At 43.5% G+C, this 23657-nt stretch overlaps 1 protein-coding gene and 1 long non-coding RNA gene across 2 annotated transcripts in view; one reads left to right on the forward strand and one right to left on the reverse strand.

The window, feature by feature from the left end:
• LOC120744160 lies at window positions 1-16156 on the reverse strand. The gene is made up of 3 exons (XR_005698311.1): window positions 16143-16156; window positions 12738-12740; window positions 1-467 (listed from the first exon to the last, which is right to left on the reverse strand). It is a non-coding gene; the product is annotated as an uncharacterized LOC120744160 (long non-coding RNA).
• Window positions 1763-23657, forward strand: part of cped1 (cadherin-like and PC-esterase domain containing 1) — a 27882-nt gene continuing 5987 nt past the window's right edge. The window contains exons 1-14 of the mRNA XM_040048311.1: window positions 1763-2526; window positions 5367-5541; window positions 7281-7375; window positions 7453-7537; window positions 7725-7794; window positions 7864-8011; window positions 8147-8280; window positions 8583-8655; window positions 9195-9353; window positions 9731-9835; window positions 9916-10019; window positions 10102-10154; window positions 10810-10996; window positions 11572-11740. Coding sequence (XP_039904245.1) covers window positions 2332-2526; window positions 5367-5541; window positions 7281-7375; window positions 7453-7537; window positions 7725-7794; window positions 7864-8011; window positions 8147-8280; window positions 8583-8655; window positions 9195-9353; window positions 9731-9835; window positions 9916-10019; window positions 10102-10154; window positions 10810-10996; window positions 11572-11740 — 1752 coding nt within the window. The 5' untranslated portion in view covers window positions 1763-2331. The remainder of the gene's footprint in view (window positions 2527-5366; window positions 5542-7280; window positions 7376-7452; window positions 7538-7724; window positions 7795-7863; window positions 8012-8146; window positions 8281-8582; window positions 8656-9194; window positions 9354-9730; window positions 9836-9915; window positions 10020-10101; window positions 10155-10809; window positions 10997-11571; window positions 11741-23657) is intronic.

Consider the following 23657-nt stretch of genomic DNA (forward strand, 5'->3'; position numbering starts at 1 on the left):
AGTTCTGCATGACTGAGAAGTCCTTCACAAGCTCCAGATGCAGGAAGAGCTGTATTGATTTTGATCGACAGCTTCTTGATGTGAGGAAAGCCATGTAATAGATACACACCTCCAGCTCCCCTGTTTCTGGCTTTCCTGACCCCATGGATCCATCATCTTAGTCGGTTAGGCCGCTGTTTGTGCTGGCCTTATCTAGCTCTGAGTCTAGGTGATGTCTGATGAAGTTGAGACCTGTGGAAGATGTATGGTTTTCAAAAGAATTAGGTCTGGTCATTATAGTGCTGTATACACTGCCAAGCTGCAGATGTTTGGCAAGAAGATTTGATCACACTGGAGATGTTTTTACTAACTCTTGTAGAAAAACAAAATCTTGTCATTCATATCCCGCACAAACAGTTTGCAATGAATTCCAGATTAAGTTTAAAATAAGAATGCGTGCAAGGCTAAGCAGTGCTAGCCAATGGATCCTCCTGTTTGGCTGTTACTCTGGGAAAAGACGAGAAAGACATAGTGATGGGATTTCCGGCTCTTTTTAGAGAACCGGCTCTTTTGGCTCCGAACCGGCTCTTCAGGTTGTTTTGTTGCTTTAATTAATTTATTATTAACAATAATATAAAATTATGCACAAAAGGAATTACTAATGTAAAAAAAAAAAGTGGTTTTATTTATATATGTTTATATATAAATATATGTGGTGGCCCCTAGAGACAAAACGCGTACAAACTCCAAAACACATTTCTAGCATTAACTGAACTTCCAAAACAGAGCTACCTAGATCACTTAAATTACACAATTGAAAGCATATGTGTATTGTTTGTGTATTTATACACAAGCACTCATATATATTCAAATAATTTAAAAAAAGTGTGAGAGAGAGGGTGAGAGAAAGGAAAAAAAACCCCCCCACGGCTCGCGATAAGGAGCCTGCTTTAAGAGCCATTTCATTCGCGACCTACACATCACTAAAAGACAGTGATGGAAGCCGTGACTGGAGCTGCGATGTAGCCTATATAATATTTATATTGTACGAACGTGATAATTATGTATATTGTAATAACGTGATATTATATTGTTCAAACGCGAAAGGTATATTGTTAGAACAATATACTTTTCTATTTTTCTTTTGCCTGGGTGGCATTATTTTTTAAAAAGTAACGAGTCGAATTTTACAAATGTAGCGGAGTAAAAGTACCGTTTCTTCTTCACAAATGTACTCAAGTAAAAGTAAAAAGTATTGTGCAAAAAAGGTACTTTAAAAGTACATTTTTCTCAAAAACGTACTCAGGTAAATGTAACGGAGTAAATGTAACTCATTACTACCCACCTCTGCTGAAGACCACAGAGCCAGTTCACATTGCTTTATAGTTTGTTTTTATTAGTTGATGTAGCTGCAGTTCCTCTACCGTCCGGCAGAGGTCAGCCAGGAGACTCTCGGGTCAAAATAGCAGATAAATATGTTTACATTTCTGTGGATAATTTCCCTTTAATAGCTCTGTGGGTGGGTGTGGGGGTCCCGTTGGAATAGGAACGTTTAGCCAGCTGTAGTTCTGGGCCAGCCAGTCTTCCAGATTTTAGAGTAGAAAGATGCAGTTTGAAAGTTGTTGGTCAGCAGAAACAGTGAGAGCTTTTTAACTCACATAGTCACACATGTTCACGCACGCACGCATATATATGTGTGTATATATATGTATATATATATATATATATATATATATATATATATATATATATATATATATCACACACGCACGTGGAGTGCGCGCGCCTGAAATATCTGGACGAGGAGGAGCTGACCTCCTGCAGACTCCTTGCAGAGAGGGGGAAAAGCAGCTTCCTCCTGTTTGTGTGCAGAAAAGTTGGAGGAGAGGACGGACCCAGGACCTGAAACCTGACCACGGAGCCTCCTCCTCCTGCTGCTGGCTTTAACTCAAACCAGATGGTGTCCCGCTACTCCACAGCAGCTCCAGCCTGATGCGTGGCTCCAGCACAGGAGGTAAAGCAGTTTAGACGGAGTAGGAGAAGATAATGAGGGGAGGACGGCGCAGATTTTACTTCGAGGAGTCATACAGTGTCCATTTAAAGGAGTGAGCTCGGAGTTGGCTGAGTTCGTGGCTCCTCCGTCTGATCTCAGGTCCCCGCACGGCTCAGCAGCACGGCAGTCACGGCCTCTCTTGCGCGCGCACCCGTGTCTTCGGGACACGTAAAAGCAGGACTTTATTTTCTAATGAAGGATTCAAACTGCGCATGCTCTGTGCTGACCTAAGTGGGCTCAGATTGAGCTGACGGAGGTGATGGAGGTGACGGAGGTACGGTGAAGCTCGCGCTCCGGTGATGCGGTGCGTCCCGCTGCTCCGCCGGCGCTCCGGCCCGCCCCTGCTGCTGCTCGCGCTCCTGCTCGCACTCTGTGTGTACCTGATGGTGGGGGACGAGCCGGTGCGGTCAGATGTGTGCTACAAGGTACCCTCGCTCCAGATGTTGACCCGCAGGTTTGTGTGCACTCTGGAGGCTCTGCAGAGACACGCACAGGTGAGCATATCTGCGTCACACCATGACGTCATTCTGAGTGGCCCACAGTGACCCCCACCAGCATCAGTTTAGTAAAGCTGCTCACCAAACTCAATTAAAACAAAAGCAAACATTTAAGGAGCAGCTGCACTGAGCCAGTGAGATTCAGGCACCTGAGGGCTCCGCCCCACTATCCCATCACCAAATGTCAGGCTGTTTTTATTATTTCCAGAGTCTTAGATGACCGTCACCTTTCAAACACTATATTTTTCACTCCAGTTAAACTCTGTCAAACTGTACTCCACTTTATCATGTGTCAGAGTTTAGTGAAAATCATATTGCTTTAAAACTTCCTCAAATGTGTTTCATGTTTAGATCTCTCCTAAGGCGCTTTATTACTGTACTGTCTCATTGGTTCCACATAAACTTTATTATTGAACCCAAAATGACCCCAGAGCTCTGTTTTAACTAAAACACTTCAAATACATGTGAACGACCCTGAGACAGCAGAGTGGAGTGAACTCTTCTTAAAACGTTTTGATTTCTGAATGCATCCACTGGAGGAGGATTCCTGCTGGGCCGAGGCTCCTTCTGTCTCATTGTTGCTATATTTTTAGACACAGACGGATGAACGACTGTGAGCGCGAGGGTTTTATTTTACCACGGGGTGACTGACAGCTGCATGGACCAATCAGAGCCAGCCAATCCAGTTGGCATGTGTTCTGGGTATTTTAAGTGTGTCCTGGTGCTTGGTGTCCCGATAGAAATATTTCTGCCACGAGGATCCAGTTTCTGACAGATAACAAGAGTGTAAACATACACGCACACTCGCATGCATACACACACACACGCACACACTCACAGTGTTTGTTTTGTTTTATGTGGGCTGTAAACTCCTGTCTGCTCATCCTTCACCTTTTACTGAGTGTCGTGTTCAGAGCTCAGAGGTCGGAGTTGGAGTAACGCTGAGGCTTTAATGAGCTTTCATTCCATCTTCATCTGAAAACTTGATAATGAGTTTAGATTTACACCACTCAAGAAGAGCTGTAACATCTTCGTAATGCTGTGGCTCAGTAAAACTTTATCGATAAAACATTTTGCCGACCCACAGGACGTGAACAGCTGAGAAGGAATTTATTATTGAGTCTTTATGCATGAAGACAAACAAACTTCATCAATACATCTGAACGGTCTTTATTAGCGTGTAAGACGTAAAAAAAATCCTTTAAATAAAGGTTTGAATGTTGTATTTCTGCTGTGTGTGTCGTTCGACCTCCGCAGAATTAAAGCGACAGCAGAGGAGGGCTCACCGTGCAGGTCACCCTGAACACAATGGTCTCCACAGACTTCAGGGTACTTCTGAGTATTCTTGCAGGATTCCTGCTCTTTCAGAGTATTTTGGGGTCTTTCTCAGTCTCTCAGGAGGGTTCTGGGTCTTTCCTGAGTCTTTCAGGTTTTTCTGAATGCTACAGGTATTTTGTGGTATGTACTGGTGTCCGGGTGATGCAGGGTCTGATTATTCCACCTCTAGGAAATTCTAGGCTCTGTCTTTGTGTCTTCAGGGTTCTTTGGTGTGTCTGATGTTTGAGAGGCCGTCCCTAGTGTCTTCATGTGTTATGAAACCTTTTAAGGTCTTTCGGGAATTTTCTGGGCTTTTCTTTGACCATTCTTCAGGGTCAAAGGTCGATGTTGTTCTCGTGTCAGCTGACTCTCAGCTGTTGGCCATCAGCTGTTCATTTCTCTGGTTCCTCCCCACAGCTTCCAGTCAGACGTGAGGATTTACTGCTGGGAGCAGATTCTCAACATCTATTTTAATCCAGTCTGACAGGAGCAGAGGACCATGACAAGCACACCATGTTACCTCATGAGCTCTCAGAGGTTTGAAAAGACTCTGACTAACCAGAAAATACAGTCCAGTCCATGGGTGATGGTCAGTGGGTCCTGAACAGGTTAACGTAATTGAAACAGTCTGATCCATCAGCTGGACTCTGATTGGCTGTTCGGACAGGTTAATTAAAAATGTGTGTTTGTTGTTTGGTTTAATATTTGCTATAATGACATCATTCAAATGTATTTATGTGTAAAATCATTTCTCTCATTTCTAATCCTGTAGCAGTGAACACGCTGGGATCACAGATCACGTTAAACTGAGTGAGACATTAAAACCAGGGAGGGGGTGTGATGAGGGTGTTTTGGGTCATGTGACTCAGTCCGTCAGTCTGGAATGCGGGCTTGATGGTCTGATATTGCTCCTCCTGCTGAGTTAATCTGGAATTTTCTCTGTAAAAATCCCAGTTGATAAAGAACTGTCTGTGATCGATCTGTCTGGAGTCCAGACAGCGGAGCGTTGCTGTCTCGTTGTGTCAGCTGACAGGAAGTGGAAGGTGTTAGATTAAGCATAACAGGAAGCAGTGTGAGGCTGACATCACAGCCACTGACCCGACAGGAAAACAGCATCCCAGCCTCAGAGCTGCAGGCCTGAGCTGACTGCATTTCTTCTTCTTTGGTGAGAAGAAACACCTGACAGGCTGTGTGCAGACAGCCATCATCAGAGCGGCAAGCTGGCCTTAGTCTGAGGGCTAACACAGCTTCATGGTTTAAATGTTCATCTCTGAGTGCTCCATGAACTGGAGCTCTACCATGCCGGGTGTCATTCAGCTGTGTCAAACTCTCTTAAAGCTATCACAAAAATGTTCTCCACACCAATTTGTACTTTTGTAAACTCTGTAACATATTGTATTATTTAAAGAGTTTAGTCTATTACTGTCTTGGAGCAACTGTAACCCACATAATTTCCTTAGGGATTAATAAAGTATTCTGATTCGCATTCTGATTCACACGAACTCCTGCCGCCCCCTCAGTTGCAGCTCTCGTCTCAGAGGACCCCCCACCGGCGCCGGGCCGTGGTTCTGACGGGGCGACACCCGACCTCAGACACCGAGGTCCTGCTGTACCAGAGAGTCCTGCAGCAGATGGACTACGAGGTCCACCTGTCCAGATACGCCGAGACCAGCAGCTTCCTGAGGAGCACGCAGGGTAAATATACATCTGAGGGGGTGCTGTGCTGGCTTCAGGTGCTGCTGGGAATATAAACACTCTGAATCTGATCCTGAATGAACCGTTCTTTAAACATTTCAACCTGTCAGAAAGACAAACGCACGCGCACGCACACACACACACACACACACACACACACACACACACACACACACACACAGAGACACACACACACACACACACACACACACACACACACACACACAGTCTCTGTATATCAAGCATGTAAACAGTGTGAGTGCGCTCAGACGGCCCCGCCCTGCTGGAGCTTTAAACAGCGACATGAGCGAGCAGAGGTCAGGGTTTCCTGTGGGTGGAGGAGGGTGGAGACTTCCTGTGAAAGCAGATGGACCTCAGCGAGTGTTTGTGGAAAATCACTTCAGTAGTGCATGCCACGGCAGAGAAACATGAGCACGCACAAGACCGAAAAATGGCCTGTTACCACAGAGGGGCTTCCATGCTTCCTGTCACTCTGAGTTTAACCCCACCCACTTCGCCTCAAAAAAACAGACCAGAGGGTCATCCAGCTGCTGATGTCAAATTCAGAGATGATTTATCAACAGCACTGAACATCATGAACAATTCAGGGAGATGTGAGGGTAACAATAATAATGCAGATTTATTCACATGTTCATTACCACATCAACTGAATCCTGTGGAGGCAAAGAGATCTGAACCTCTGATTGGATGATTCTATCAGATATTTTCTTAACACCCTTCATCAAAGATTCATCACCATGTTTCCTTTCATTACACTATATGTTTGTTGTAAGGTCAGTGTTAAGAAACATTATATCAGTATCACCAGAGGCCTTGTTTACACCATCTCTGTAAGAAAATGTTGGCTTTAGTCATGTATTATTATTTATTAATTGCATAATAACCTAGCCTCTACCTGAACCTGTAGATCAGAGTAATAAAGACTTCACTGACTGGCTTATGTGATCATTGGCAGGCACATTATTGTGTTGTCTGTGTCCCCCTATGTTTGAGGAGCAGTGAGACAGTAAAGCTTGAGGTTTAAGGAGAAGCTGAGAGAAACCTGAGAGCATGAAGTGAAGCTTTCTGCAGACCGAGGACGACAGGAAGCTGGAACGGGAAGTTCCTTTAGCTCATGTTTGGTCATAAAACAACACAGAAAGAGACTAAGCAGAAGCTCAACTCGTCTTCACTGTAGGGGGATGGATGGATGGACAGACAGATGGATGGATGGATGGACAGACAGATGGATGGACAAATGGATGGATAGACAGAGGACAGATGGAGGGAGGGATGGAGGGATGGATGGACATCAGGTTTAAATCTGTGTATTATTGGTTCACAGCATGAGCATGGTCTCACTGTTGAAGTAAAGTTGTCTGTGTTGAACATCCTGCTTCGTTCTCTTTCTGCTGAAACCAAACAGCTCCAGCCAAAAGCCCACCGCAGAGCGTTTCCTGTCAACAATTGCTTCCACATGTTCCCGTTTTCTTTGTGTAAAACAAGCAGAAAAGGCCTCCGGTGGTTTTGGATTCTGTGGTCTTTCACAGTTAAAGGAGTTTGGGGCGAGCTGGGACTCGTGCAGGTGGCTCTTTTATTCTCTCTGAAAGTGTGAAGAAGACGATGTCCCTCACAGGCTGCCGTTGATTTGAGTCTACCTGACTGACGTGATTTGTCGCTTTGTGAATAAAGCTCCACTGAACTACAGGTGAGGCTTCTGTGTGTCTCCATGGTTACAGGCATTGGTGGGTGGAGCCTCCTGCTGTGCCTCAGCACGTCAGAGCAGAGCTGTCTGAGGAGGATCTCCTTCTCTCACCTGCAGCGTCATCAGACGGTGAGCCCCTCCTGTCCTGTCTGTGTCAACTGACGGCATGTTTGATGACATACCAGCTAAACTGTGTGTGTGCTCAGGTGAACCTGCTGCCTGGGCTGATAGAGGCATTTTCAAACGTAGGTGGAGGTCTGTGTCACTTCTATACACACTTCCAGCTGACAGGTAAGTCTGCAGCAGGTAAATCAAATCAGCTTATTGATCTTGATTAAATGTGATAGATCAGCTGATTGTGGCCTAAGTCGCATGATCTGTGCTCATCCAACATGAGACATTACTGCCAAATAAGAGCACTGCCTGGAACTGAGCTTTAATCTGAAGGTCTCAGCTAACCTCTTGCTGTTTCTCTCAGAGTCTAGTTTACCCATGAACCCTCGTGCCTGTGGATCGACCAATCAGAAGGTGCAGATTCCTCTGGACAGGTTTGTATGTGACCAGCTGACAGGAAGTTGTCTGAGTTCTGTGAGGTAACGTTTCTTGTTTCTCTAAAGTTTCCCTGACAGCCAAGCCCCGCCTCCTGCTCTGGTTGCCATGGTGAATGTTTATGTCCTGGTAACCTCAGTGACCCCGCTGACTTCTTTCCTGCATGACATCAGCGTGGTAATGACCATTCAGCATCCGAGGGGCCGACCTGTGAAGGTAAAACATGTTCCTGTGTAGGACTTGCTAACACTTCACTGCTAGCACATCCTCTTTCACTTGCAAATCAGTTTGGGGACGATGAATTATCATTGACCACTGCTGTTAGCCTTTAGCTCCTCCTCTTCCTGTCAGCTCAGGGACTTCCTGCTGCAGCACCTTGATCCAGCAGCCTCCCATCAGGCTTTGAGGCAGGTGAAGCAGGTGATAAGTAAAGTGCTGCAGGCGGCTGCAGCGTCGACCAATAAGAAGCAGCGAACCATAAGCAGGTGAATTCTGAGCGGAAAATCTTAACTTTACTTCCTGTTTCACAATCTAGATTCAGTACACACCTGTCTGTCTGCAGTTGCTTCAAACTGCAGCTAAAAGTAGGAAGGTAGAAAGAAATGAAGGTAGAAAAGTAGGGAGCGAGTAAGAAAGAAAGGTGGGTAGAAAGGATGGTGCAGTGTCTGGGTGTCTGTTTTGGTTTCAGCTGAAAACTTAAATGCCTCAGACTGGATCTGTCATGTCTACTGAGTGTGTGCAGTCTGCGCCCAGTGGTGGCTCATATTGTCACTACTGTGTGTTTCAGGTGTCTGTTGTGCTTCCAGCTGCTCACCTTTACTTTGTTCTTCAGCGGCTCTGTCACACCTGTGGTAGTCCAGGTAAGAGTCTGACCATTATCTTTTCAAGTTCAGCTCAGCCTTCCAGCTGGTCTTCAGAGAAGTTCTGCCTCCTCTGGGTGAAAGGTCTCAAACTCATGAAGAAGAGAAGAAGCTTCAAGCTGCTGAGACACCTGGAGGTTGAGTTACATCGGGGTGGGCAACTCCAGGCCATGAGGGCCGGTGTCCTGCAGGTTTTAGATGTGTCCTTGATCCAACACAGCTGATTTAAATGGCTAAATGACCTCCTCAACATCTCTTGAAGTTCTCCAGAGGCCTGGTAATGAACTAATCATTTGATTCAGGTGTGTTGATCAAGGGTGATATCTAAAACCTGCAGGACACCAGCCCTCGAGGCCTGGAGTTGCCCACCCTTGAGTTACACGATGACCCAGCAGAGCTTCCGTCTCTGACTGGACCTGAGAATAACCACACTTTACTGGACCTCAAACATACAACCAGCCTGAGGTGTTCAGGTGAATAACCAGCAGAGGGCGCCTTGACCTCAGCTGCTCTATGATTGGTCTGCCTCTCCTTTTCAGGTGGACACACAGTTAAACGTTTCAGCTCTGAGCAACGATGCCTTCGACCAACAGATCACCAAAGACCTGATCCTGGAGGACACACTGGACTTCCTGCTGCCGCCACTCTCACACCTGTCCTCACACACACACCTGTCCTCGGAGAGGGAGGGGAGCCAGGTGAGTAGCGTGTTGTCATTAAAGGAGTAGGAGTTTTCCATGTCAGGAAAAAAATTAATGAATAAGTAATAATTAATGAATACTTAATGCAAAAGATAACAATAAATAATCAATAAATTCTCAATAAAATGTGTAGAAAAAGAATAAATATTTTTAATAAACTAATAAAAAGCGTATTTTTTTAATAATTAACCAAAACAAATAAAATGAAATAAATAAAAGCATTAGAAACACTGAATTTAAAATGAATTAAAACTGATGGACATCCTACAGACATTTATTTGATTCATAAAAAAAAATAAGATTCTGTTTGTTTTTATTAATAAATAAAAAAATTAAATGTCACCCACCTGACTCTGTGTGTGTGTGTGTGTCAGTGCGGTGGCTGTACAGGGACACTTGGCGTCTGTTTGTCTGAAGACGAGTTTCTTCTTCTGCTGCACTTTCAGTTGCTGATGAAGACCTCATCAGCGTTTCAGCCGGTTAGTTAAGCCCCGCCTCCTTCATAATCTTCTTCTTCAGCAGTGTTAACTGTATGTGTCTGCCTTGTTTGTCCCCACAGCTCTATCCCAGTGTTTCCTCCTCCTTATCCTTGCCTCGTGGCCTCTCTGACCTCCTGACCCAGATCGAAGGTTTCTACAAGCTGAAAACAAACAGGAGCTGCAGGTAAGAGGCTCACAGGTGTGAGATGATCCATTGTGTGTGAACTTAGATGTTCACTGAAGGGTTATGTCTGATGTTCCCACAGGACAGACGAACCGCCCAGTCAGCAGCCAGCTCTGTCTTCCTCACAGGACGAAGGTGAGATGTGGATTTTAGACCTGTCCTGACATCTGGAAACACATGTGGTCACATGATGCTGCTCAATCTATACAACCTGTTCTAGGTGTCACAAGGCGACAGGCAATTACACCTGTAGAGGTACGCGGTCTGTCACAGGGCTAACACAGACAGCCATTCACATCTACACCTGTGAGAGAAGCACAGGAAGATGTGCTCATCGCTGGTCCTGGTACTGCTCATATCTGTCCCACTAATGTAGATATGGACAGACTCACTTGTGCCTCCTGGTGGCGGTAGGACAAATGGCATTTGTTTGCAGATGGAAAAGCATCAGCTCACTGACGGTTATCTGCTTTAACGTACAAGTGGAAGTGAAGCTGTGGTTAGTGGATGCAGTTTGCAGAGGTTTTCTGATCCATGCAGCCAAAGTGTGATCACAGCATCCGCAAAGTTTTTTTCTTTAACTGAGTTCCAGCTTCAGCCTTAGAGGATGATGCTTGGTTTCTACCTGAGGAAACAGGAGATGGTTTTACCCCCAAACAGGTTCAGGGGCTTCCTAGGCGGGACTTGCTCAGTACTTTACTGTGAAAGCTCTGTTCATTAGTGGTGGGTGTCATGGGTGAAGTGAAGTAGAACCTCGAGATCGAACGTCATGCTGATTCTTCTGTTTCAGGTCTCTGTGTGGACCCCCACCTTCGACAGATCTACACAGACCCCCCCCTCATTCTGAACCCCCCGTTCCATCCCCTGGTGAAGGAGTACCACGCAGAGGTGACCTTTGACACCATGACAGTTCGGATCCGGCCGGAGCCTGTCAGCTCGGCCTGCAGGATCCACCTGGATGAACACCGAGGACCCAGGTGAGACCAGGACTGTAAAAACCAACAGGTTACAGCAGAGAAGGTGCAGTCGAGATAGTCCTGAATGAAAGGAACCTCGAAATGTGACATTTGATTGGACAGCATGTTTAAGCAGGAGCCGAGACAACAGATGTACTTCCTTTATTAGATTCTTTTAACACGTTTCTATTGAAGTAAAATCAGAGCATGAACTGCTTTATAGCATTCGCCATTTTGATTTGGGGCATGAAGCAAGCAGCAGCCTACTGACAGCAATCAGCTACTACTACTTCTCTTCTGGGCTTTAACTATGCTAACGTCTGCTGGAGTCATGGTTTGGAAACAGGTGTCATCAAGGGAGGACTCCCTGTCATGCATTAGCATTATGCTGGGCTTTTACAAGGAAAAAGGAAGGGACACAAGAGTTGTTTTATTTCAGTTTAGATTTGTGATCCATGCTGGATTTATGAAACTCAAATAAAATGTGAATCTGGCTTTGTAGCTCCATTTGCTCCTTTTCACAGAGGATAACCTCAGAGCACCTCCTTGCAGCCACTTTTACAACAGCAGGATTAACAAGAAGTTTCTTCCTTCAGGATGGCGAACTACCCGGTTGGCCTTGGCAACAGCAAGATCAGCATCCTGGTGATGGACGGCAGCCACCCGGAGCCTGTTATCATGTCCATCTACACTGTCCACGTTTACAGGGAGAGTCGGCCCAGCCTGCCCATGTTTGGATATCACGTGATGTGCAGCTTTGTGCAGGTAGGAGCTTTTCTGTTAGCTGGTGGACTGCAGGGTGTGTGACATTCATTTCTTCAAACACAAAGTCTCCTTTAAGTTTGTATTTTGCTGTTTCAATGAGGTTGAAGGCATCAGTTATATCCAATGTTCCCTCTAAGCTGCGCGCGTGCGCAATTGCGCACTGCTGGCACAGTCTCTGCGTAGAAAAAATCTGCGTTGCGCACAAAAAAGAAATTCTAACCTGAATTGAAATTAATGTAAATACGTTAACAATTCTGTTTTTCAGTGTTAGTCAGTAAGTGACTGGCTGCTCCCGTATGGGATTAGAACCATTCCCTTATCCCATAGTCCAGCCAATCACGCGATTCACATTCACGTATATACGCAGCTAATCAACGTCGTTGACAGGCTATGACAGCGTCCTTATGTGCCGACACCGGTGTTTTAGCTGGCAAAGCGGCTGATGTGGAGTGAAGCCACGTTAACAACGTGGACAACCATTGGAGATGTGAGCAGGACAGACGGAACAATTGACGGAAAAAGTGTGGACTTTATACCAGTTTTTAAATTGTGTTGATAGGCCACGAAAACCAGAGTTGTGATAAAAAAAAATGCAGTGGTTGCTTTTCTTCCTGAATACTACCGTTGTTTATATTTACTGGGGGAAGAAACGGTAAAAACGGCGTTTTATAAGGAAAACGCTCGAAAGCACTCTCCGTCTGTGAGCAAAAATGAAACCAAAACACCCCCCACCCTTTCCCATTGGTCGAAAAATGTACCATGTCGACCAATCAAAACATGGCATTTAGTTGTTAAGAAACGGGAGGAAGTTTTAGGAGTGACGGTGGTTTTGTATGGCGTTATTTTTGTGCCACTATTCTGAGCGCACGTTAAAAAAAATTGAGCGGACGTAAAAAAAATTGAGCGCATGTAAAAAAAAACTGCAGTTGCAAGTGTTGCATTTTGAGGAGAAATCTATTTTTCAGCGAAGAAATACGGTGGCCATGAGAGGCCAAACGGACTGCAACTTCAGAAAACACTTGCAAAAAGAAAAATGCTGCAAAAAGAAAAACACTTGCAAAAAGAAAAATGCTGCAAAAAGAAAAACGCTGCAAAAAGAAAAATGCTGCTAAAAGAAAAACGCTGCAAAAAGAAAAACACTTGCAAAAAGAAAAATGCTGCATGGAAACGTTTCATACAGCTTTGTTTGACAGAAATGAAGGAGAACATATTTTGTACACCTGTTTCTACATGAGCTTTGTGTGATTTGATAAGTATCTGAGGCTGAGACCACAGGACTGTAAAACATGATTTTTGCGCTTCATTTCTCTACTGAACAGTCATTTAAGATTAGCTAGTGAATAACAATTAGCTAATGTTGTTCATGAGACTAAAGTCATCTCACTTTGGTAATGTAAATATAATATGGCCAATATTATATTAATCATCATTAGCTATTACAGCAGTGAACATGAACTCTGTGCCAAACACTGAGCTTCAGTAAAGATTCAAGTTGCAGTTATTTATATTTCCTATCACCTTAAAACTTCACTTAAAGACAAGTATCTGTGACAGTGTATATACAGATGTATTATATATAAGAGACAAATATTGTTCTTTTAATATGTTGGCATTACTAAATTTGGCTCAATGCTTACATATGTGTGTAAAAAGAAAATGTACAAGCTGTGATAACTGTGTCTGATAAAAATGAAGAGTAGACTGATATATTAAATATTCCTTTATTGGGTGAGAAAATCAGACCATGTCATAACTGCTTTAAGTCATACAGAATAGATATCAGAGCCTTAAACAGGCGGACTTCTGCTAAATGGGTCAAACTGGGCAGAAAGTAAACAAACACATAACATCCTTATTGAATATGATGTAACACTATAGATCAACTCAGAATATATAAAGCATATAAACAATTACAGCAATATGATGCAACAAACACAGCAGTACTACTGATCCAAAATACTCAAAGCTTCATAGAACTGAAACAAACATTTATTTTTTAGGTCCATTCTGCTGCTGATACATACTTTAGGTTTCTGAATATTAAACTTGTTGCTGCCTTTCATAGTGTGTAACTTGAAGGCCCTGAGTACTTTCTCCCACACTGAAAACACTGGAATGATCAAATTATTTGAAAATGACCTAATAAGACTGATTCAGGACAGACAATTAGTTATTTTAAACTTTCCTAGCAGTCCTTCACAAACAGGGAACAGTCTGTCTATTCTCTCCATCTGTCAGCTGCTGCTGGCTCTTCCTCCTCCTCTTCCTCACACACTGCTGAGTTTGTCCTGGTGGATCATCAGGGGTGCAAAGCCTCACAGATGATGTGCAGCAGTGGGTCCCTCAGTCTGTCCTCACTCTGGACACTTGCAGTTGTCACACATGGAAATCAAATGTGTGATAAGCTGCAGGATTCAAACACAAGTGTAACTTATAAACACATGTTCATACTTTTATTCCACAATCAGAGAGAAAGAAACAGAGAGAGAGTGCAGGACAGACAGACAGGTGACAGTCTCAGGTGTATACACTGCTACAAAACAGCACAAGAGGAGGAGGATTTAGTGTTTGTGTTATTACGAGTGCTAAACAAGAAGAGTTCCCAGATGGTACAGTGGACACATGTGTGACTCCTGTGATTAAAGCATCTTTCTTTCAGCTTAACGAGTGAACCGTCAGCTCGTTCAAACACACGTTAAAGTCCGTTTGGCTCGACACCACCGAACAGAGGCAGCAATATAACATAGCTAACATTAGCAGTGCAGTGAATCCTGCTTGTGCTGTGATATTCAGGACTGCAAACCGAGCAGCATCACTGACTTTCAGCTTGTTGTGTTTGTGGATATATGACTGACTTTAATTATCCATAGAATCATCACATTCTCTGTAGGATTAAGGTCAACTATTGAACGGCATATAAAGTAAAGGCTTTAAAACAAAGTTAACGCTCAAAGTACAAACATCGCTAATGTCACATAACTTTGCCGACATGTGGCCAACAGCAATGTTTTAATGTTCTTCATTATTAAACATTTGCACATAAATAAGTGACATAATATTCAGAACTTACTTTTGAAAGTTTACTCTTTGGCCGCCCCGCTTCCACTTCTTTGAAGTGTCTCCCAGTCCCAGTGCACTTGTTAGCATGTTTTGGTTCGTGCAACTGGTCCGTCCGCTTATTGTGTCCCCAGAAACATTTCCGTTGTGATGTGTGTGCTTTTGCAGCGTTTTTCTTTTTGCAGCATTTTTCTTTTTGCAAGTGTTTTCTGAATTTGCAGTCCGTTTGGCCTCTCACGGCCACTGTAAAGAAAAGCTAAATTTGAGTGAACAAACTTCATTGCTGCGTACAAAAAATGTATTTCAGTGTTTGCTATTATCCATACACACACACAATAGCAGCCCCTCTCGCTCAGGTTTTGCATTTGCGCTCGCTCGCAATGTGTCAGCAATGTGTTGCTTGCGCTCTCAACATTTCTGCCCGTGCACGCTCAACTCTTTCTGTACACCGTTATATTTGTGCCACAAAACCAGCCAATCACAGACTTGGATTAAAAAAAAATCTGATTGGCTGTTTTGGTCTCCAATTAGTTCGAAATGACGAAATGCAGTATGCCAGAATCCATTTCGCCCAAAACTCAAACGAGGTAGTGGCGGAGGAACACAGAGTGGCAGAGTTTGAAATATTACTCTTTCTGGGTCACAAAATAAACTTTTAAGATATTTTCATGCGAGAATGGTGCTGTGTAAACTTCAAATATCTGCTCGATTTATCAAGACATCACATATTTGCATAAGTGCTCTAAATGTTTTCGGAGATGCCTGAGAGACCTGCAGGTATCAGGCTGTTGTTCTCCTTTATCTCATAGTGGACAGAAATGATATTTTGGAGTGGCACAAATAATTTGTGTGGCATCAGATTTGATGCAGAACACCTGATTGTTCTGTAAATATTTTGAAATGTTTGTTTAAAAAATGCCTTGGCAGCATTTTTAGTTAAACAGCTGCAAAAAACTTTGTTGTTTGCAAAACTCAGTAACTTTTTTGAAGAAGTAACTATATAATTAATTGCCCAACATTGGTCTTTATATACTGTATTTTGCAGACAGAGAGTTACAGGACTCTCTCCCAGACCACAGACTCATAATACAAGTCAGAGCTTTATAAAAAAAAAAAAAAAAAAGAAAAGAAGAAAGTTGTGTTTTCAAAATTGGAGTTCAAGTTATTTTTACTTCCAATAGTGTTAACATACTACACAGGTCATGAACAAGATTTTTTTTTAAATTTTCATTGTAAGTGGGCTAAAGCAGTTAATTAAAAGTAGTCTAACATAAATGTAAATGCTGTAATTTGATTATTTTAATAAACCATGTAACTTGGATGGATTCGATGCTGGCGTGACCACAGTGCACACGTCTGCTGTTGCTCACAGTGGTCCAAGGGACTGCTCAGGGAGTTTGTGTGTTCGCTCAGACACATGAAAAATTAGAGGGAACATTGGTTATATCATCAGTCTGATCAGGTCTGCTGAAGCTGCTCTTATCACGTTAGTCACCAAAGATGAAGCTAACAGAGGACACAAAGCTGTTTTCGGACTTTCTGTTTCAGAATCCCGGAAGAGCCCCGAAATGTTACGTTACCCTGAAAAATCCAGACGATAACAATAAGGCCTAATTCCCACCTGGCTTCCCACTCTGTGATAGTTTGATTGAATAATACCTGAAAGCTAAATGGTGAGAAACACAGCAGCAAGCTCTTCGATGCCGTTGATGGAAATGGAAACAACCAATCAGGAAATTTCAGAGAGCTTTGTTAACAGGATGTTCATCATTTACAGCAAAATGCACAAATTCTGGTCCAATTACAGCAACGTTTTGCCACAGTCTGGCTGAAGCAGACTGTGTGGAGTGAGGAGGTGGACCCAGATGCAGAGAACACAAAGCGTGGAAACAAACTTGATATTAACTGAAAACGAGCCGTTTGTTAAAGGCTGGTTTTAAAAATACCAAACAAGGGGCAAAGGCAAAACTAAACACTAACCTAAACTGGGTGAACTAAGGCTAAACATTAAACAACTCTGAACATAAACATGAAACCCTGATATGAAAAACCTTAAACGCAACAACTTGGCATGTAGACCTGGGAACATGGCATGACAGCAGACGATCAGACGAGGAATGAATGAAAACACACACACTAAATGCACACAGGAGGTTATCAGGGGAAGTGGAAACAGATGGGGAAACAGCTGACTGGAATGAACATAATGACAACTAGGGATGGGTACCGGTATCCGGTGCCATTTTGGCACCGGTTCTGACATAAGCGGTAGTAACCAGACCGAAAAGCAGCGCACATTTCGGTGCTTTTTTCCTGGGATGTCATACACTTTGGATTCTAGCCAATCATTTTACCTTTCCCAGGATAGTAGGCGGCCCCAGGTACGTACGTTCTTTTAGAGCAGAGCTACGGATTAAAAATGCTCAAGGTGAAGCGGTCAAAAGTCTGGCTGTACTTCACAGCAAAAGATGCAAACTCAGCAGCCTGCAACAAGTGCTTTAAGGTGATACTGTGCAAAGGAGGTAACACCTCGAATCTGATGAAACACCTGGCGATGCATAGCATTTTTTTTTCAATATTTTATTTTAATTTTTTCAGCATAGAAAACCCCATCAACAAACAAATACAGCTCAGGCGCTGAGATGATAGGGCAAGAAATAGCACAATAATAATAATCTATGGAGAAAGACAAAAGAAAAAAGAAAGAAAACATTAAAATTAGAAACTACCAGTATCCATAATTAATTAAATGTCATGAATATGTAATAAACAGGGAAATTGCAGTGCCATGGTACATGTTTATACAAAGTGAGCTTTTTCAAGGTGAGTACAAAATGGAGTCCAGGATTTTGAGAAAACATTTGCTGCAGGTGTTTGCAGGTATCAAACTTTTTCCAGTTGAATGACTGATAACATGTCATTGAGCCAGACACTGAAGGAGGGAGGAGCAGCGGACTTCCATTCCTTTAGAAAAAGTCTTTTCGCAATCATCATTCCAAGGTCGATTGGCACCCACACGGTCACAGGGATAGTTCTGGAACGTACACAGCCAAAAACTGCAATTTCTGGATTGGGTAAGATGGAAATCCCATAAGCTTTAGAGTACCAATTAAATATTTTGGACCAAAAATTGATCAATGAGGGGCAATGCCAGAAAGCGTGAGCCAATGTGCTCTCTGATGTTTTACATCTGTCACATATGGGGGAAGTTGAAGGATAAATTTTGTGTATCCGAACCTTAGAATAATGTAGCCGATGGACAATTTTAAATTGTATTAATTGATGTCTGCTGTTAACAGAGCAGGAATGAATTTTTGATAGGCATTTGTCCTACATTGACTCTGATATTTCCATGCCCAATTCCTCCCTCCAAGCATCTCTTATCCTCATAGTCTGCACTTCAATGCTGTCATCAAACAAATGTACAATTGTAGAAATCAAATGTTTGGACTGAGGAGGGCTCAGGAACACCTTAAAAAGGTTATGTTCATGTGGAATATCTTGGTAATTCTTCATATTGGATTGCATAAAATGACTTGTAGGTAACAGTAAAAATGTGAATGCGGTAAATCAAACTTTTGCTTAAGCTGATTAAATGATGCAAATTTTCCATCTATATAAAGATCTTTGAATTTGATTAAACCCTTCTCCTTCCAAACATAGTAGGATTTATCATCCCAAGGAGGCAAAAGGGCATGGTTATGACATATTGGTGCCTGCACAGAGGAGTTTGCCAACCTCTAATTTGGTTTAAAATCTGCACAGATTGTTTCGGAACAAACCCCAGTTTCTTAAGACTCTCAGCCCTCCCTACTTTTGAGAGAAGCAGGGCCTCTAGAGAGGAGCCCCTTACAATGTCAGCCTCCATTTTAACCCAAAGGGGGATGTTGAAATCACCAAGATCTGGGGATGTCTGTTGCCAGAAGGTCAAGGTTCTTAGATTTGCAGCCCAGTAATAATGTTTAAATATTGGTAAACTCAGACCTCCCTCCAATTTGGATTTTTGTAGATGTAGTTTTTAAATCCTAGGATTCTTGTTGTTTCATATGTAAGAAGTAATAATTGAGTCCAACTCCTTAAAGAAAGAGGAAGTGAGATAAATAGGACGATTTTGGCAAAGATACAGAAATCTAGGAAGAGAGACCATTTTTATGGAATTTATACGACCAACCATAGATAGGGGAAGAATTTTCCATGACTCGATGTTATGCTTTAATGTTGATAAGAATTCAGCAAAGTTCAAGCTAAAAATTAATTTGGGATCTTTAGGAACAGTTAATCCAAGGTATGTGAGATGGTCGTTAACTATTTTGAATGGAACATTACAAAGAAAACTTGGCAAACAGGCACAAGTTCCCTTTTAACCCAGTTAATTGTATATCCTGAAATTTTGCCAAATGAGGTGACCAGATTAAGAAGGGATGGTACAGATTCTTCTGCATTACGCAGGTATAATAGTACATCGTCTGCGTACAAACTAATAACAGTTTCAACCCCTCCGACCAAGAGCCCTTGTATTTTTGGATGTGCTCTTATCTTAATCGCAAGGGGCTCTAATGCCAGAGCAAATAGAGTAGGGGACAGGGGGCAGCCCTGCTGAACAGAGCACTGCAAAGGAAATGGCGCCGACCTCTCTCCATTTGTGAGAACTGAACAGATTGGATTTGCGTATACTAATTTTACCCAAGATATAAATATTTCACCAAACCCAAACTTCCATAATGACTCAAACATATAAAACCACTCAACCTGATCAAAGGCTTTGTGTGCATCAAGAGCTAAAATTGCTGCTCCTCTCGAATTACCATGGTCAGAATAGATGGTGTTGAGAAGACATAGCGTTTTTTTAAAAGCCGAGAATTGCACCATATTTGATAGCTTGCTGCAAGACCTCACACCGAGCACGTCTACTGCGGGACCCGGAGTTAGCAACATCCCCCAAGAACCCGAAGAGTAGAGTCCTGGCCCCTAGCCCTGCCAGTGTAGCAGAAATGATGACGGATGACGATGGCAGCAGCAGCCCGTTTAAGCACCGGCACCGTTTCAAAAGTACCGGTTTGGCACCGGTATCAGATAAAACCTAAACGATACCCATCCCTAATGACAACACAGGGGAAGTGAAACTAAACACAATGAACATGGGACACCAGACCTCTTCGAAATAAAACAGGAAACATAATGAGACACAGACACAACACGAGCTTGGACACACAGACATGAAACACACAAAGGGCGAGGGAAACGTAAACACACCGGGTGAAGACACTAGGGTAATCTAATAAACAATGAACTATAACAGCAACCTAGACATAATAAAAATGAACTTATATAACCTAATGAACTTAAACATAAACCATAAACATCAAAATATATTAAAACTCAAAATGCTGAGTCAAATGACCCAGGATAGGGGCACATGTATTTGTTGTTTATTATTTTGTGTTGATTATTACATCAGTTTCACAGGCATACAGAATTCACTGCTGTCTCCATAATTATTTTATTTCATTCTGCCTTCCTTGATGCTTCACCCCTCCATTATAAGAATTATATGATTTGGGGGTTTGTCCGGGATTTTGTAAAACAAGGTTGGAACAGGTGTATTTTGTGTGTTACGTCTGATTTCAAACCTTCTGCTTACTCCAGTTAGACAAAGTGAGTTGTTGCCTGGATGTTTGAGCCCTTTTTGAGTTTCCAGTGTTTGCACAGGTAGGACAGGTGAGTGTCTGCCTGAGCTCTGTTGGGTTGTTTTTTGTTATCTTTTATCTGGTTTTTAGCGTAAGTCAGGGCACAGATAAGGTGAAGAGATGAGTTTGGCAGGATCTGCTGGTCATTTATTGTAACTATGATTGTCAGAGAGCAACACAGCAGAGCAGGCCTGGCACAGAAAACTCTATCTGTCTTGACATCTGTTTCCTTCACACTTTACTGCTTCAGTAAATCTGATTGAATCTGATCAGCCTGATAAAAAAGCTCTGGGCTTTGCTCCAGCTCTCAGTAAACCATCTCGACGTGACCTTGACACTCTGAGAAGAATGAAATGTTGGCTCCGTTTGTTTCTGCCTTTAAATTCCTCTCACATCCCTTTGCGGCGCTAACAGCTCGACGCCTGCGGCGAAGCGTGAGCAAGCATTCGCAAAGCTGATGCTTCTCCAACATCTGCACTCATTTCCATCAGCTTCTCCTCTGTGACCTCAGATGGATGTTTCTCAGGACTGCACAAGAACATCTGCAGAATGAAGCGAAGTGTGTGAGGAGCTGCTGGTTTTCCGCTCAGGGTGTAGAGGATTCAGGTTTTCTGTCTCTAACGTTCAGATGATGTTCTTCAGGTAACCTGTAAGTCTTTTCTGTCACAGTTAAATCTCCAGTGAGCAAACAGCTCCCAGCTTTCAGTCTGTTCAGGAAGAAGACAGTAATCTGCTTTAATATGGATCAGTTTCAGGCCCTGAACAGGTGATCTTACCTGATGCAGGTTAAAGCTGTGTGGGGCCCCACGTAGCCCCGATCCCTCTCAGGTTCATGTTTTCATCTGCCCTCCAGCTGCCCTCCTCTCATCCACCTGTGATCCACCTGTGAGCCTCAATTAGAGCTAAAGAGGGCGGAGTTCAGCGGGCCTGGTTGGCCCCTGAGAACACAGCGCTCATTGATGCTCAACCAGCAGGCTCATCAGGTCACCAGTAACTTATCCAGGATCAGTAGTCAGAGTCAGAGTCAGTGTAGATGTTTGCTGATATGTGCATGAATGTGAGCTTGTGTTTAGCATGTGTTTTTTATGCATCACACACTCAAAGACTAATAACTAAACTCAGACAGGAAGACATAACGGGAGAAATACTGAAGTGTGATGACTCTGTGGAGTGCTCAGGAGTGGGCGTTGGCTGCTTCTCTCTGCAGACAATCTGCAGCTCCAGCAGGTGGGAGCAGATCAAACCTGTACTCACATTTAAAAGTAAAACGTCAAGTCAGCTGACGAGAACTAAAGATAACACTGCATCAAAGCAAAAACATAAAAACAACAACAATAAAAATAACAAAATTAATAATAATTTTTATTTTTATTACAATAAGAGTTTTGAGGCCTCGGGAGTTTCTGCAGGTTAAACTGAGTGAAGACAAAGACTCACTATAAACACTCCTGCGTATGTGTGTGTGTGAGTGTATCATGTTACAGTCATGTCTTCATTGGTTATCTGATGGAGCTGCTGAGCTTAATCTTTGTGTCTGTGCTCACCTGAAGACATGTGACCCTGGATCCTACGCTGCTGCCAATCAGAGTCCAGAGACGTGTGCTGATTGTGAGGATTGTAGTTGTTGTTTGAAGCTCATTGTGAGTCTGAATAAATCACTTCTAGCTGGTCCCCCCCACCCACCCACTCCTTCAGCTCCTCTGTGAGAGCAGTAGCTCAGTCCAGATGTGCCATCCAGATGTTTCATTGTTGCAGATGTTCATGTCCTGATTGGTCAGCTAAAGACAGACGAACACTGGCCGGCTCAGAGACAGCAGGGTGGGGGTTCGTTGTTGTATGTCTTTGTGATGCTGGAGCTCTGTGAGGACATCTCACCTGTGAATCTCTCTGAGAACACCTGTGCACGCCAGCACGTCTTAGACCTCCGGCCTGTCTCTGCAGGTGGGTGAGCCAGAGCTGATGGATCAGTATCAGAAACATCATGCTCTGGAGGCTCTGCCTCCTCCCTCTCTGGACTGTGTGGGATGTGGAGTGCTAGCGTGAAGCAGCTTTTCATTCGTAACCTAAACAGAACAAAATGTTTTGGCTGCGACTCTCTGACCTTTGACCTCCTGTCTGCAGCGTGATCCCATTAGGCCTGTTTGTTTCTGTGGAAACGCAGAGCAGCAGCTTATTTATCAACTTTCAGATGAAGCTGAGCTCAGACTACGACCACAAAGCCACTCCCAAGCCCTGAGCTGCACCCAGCTCCGCGCTTGCCCTCCGCCCTCACCTGTCATGATCCTGGGTTTTGTACCTGGATTTTTTTCTCTTTTGGATTTTTGATTTTGGTTTATATAATATTCTGAAGTGAAGGTCCTTGTTTTGGTTATACTTTTGATATCTGTTTGTATCCCCAGATCTCAGCTTGTTATCGGAGGTTTTCTTTTTTCATTCCCCGTCCTCTTGTGTCTAGTTTCCTGTCCCAGTGTCCTTCTTTGAACTCAGTCTTGTCTCCATGTTAAGTTGTCTGTTTCCCTGTTATTTCACTGTGTAGCCCAACATGTCTGGTAATTTCTGTTTGTCTTTCTCTCCTCCCCTCACACTGTCTCTCCATCCCTCGCGCTCTCTCTCTGTTCCTCGCTCTTACCTTGGTTTTTACTTTGATAGTCTCCTGGCCTGTGTGCAGGATGTTGTGTTTGGCTTCCCTGTCTTATTAGTTAGACTATGTTTAGCTGTGCTCTGTTCCCTCATTTGCCTTGTGTATTTAAAGTCTGCATCTTCCACTGCTCGTTGTCGTGATCTTCCTCAATGCCGTGTTCTGCTATTGCCCTCCGCCCTCCACCCGCCTCAGAGCTGATGAGGCTTTTGAAGCGCTGGTCTGAGTCCAGCTGTCTCCACCCACTCATGTCCACCTCTGCTCCAGCTCTGGGTTACAGGCCTGCATGAGCCTCCCCCCTGCATGTGCACTAATGGTTCAGTCCAAGAATCTTGTGTGAATGCCTCCACACCTCCACTTCTCCGGTTATGAACCCCGTCAGCAGGCAGATGTTGCTGCAGATGTTTCTTTGAATGTATTTGGACTGCTGCGTGTGTGTTTGATTCTTCTCAATTGGTTTGGTCAGACCTCCTCCTCTCCCATCTCCACCCACTGCTCCGTTTGGAGGTCTGAGTTTCCCACAGGAGGCGGCGGC

This window comes from Simochromis diagramma, unplaced genomic scaffold (genome assembly GCF_900408965.1).
Source record: "Simochromis diagramma unplaced genomic scaffold, fSimDia1.1 OVJJ01000557.1, whole genome shotgun sequence".
Lineage (NCBI taxonomy): Eukaryota > Metazoa > Chordata > Actinopteri > Cichliformes > Cichlidae > Simochromis > Simochromis diagramma.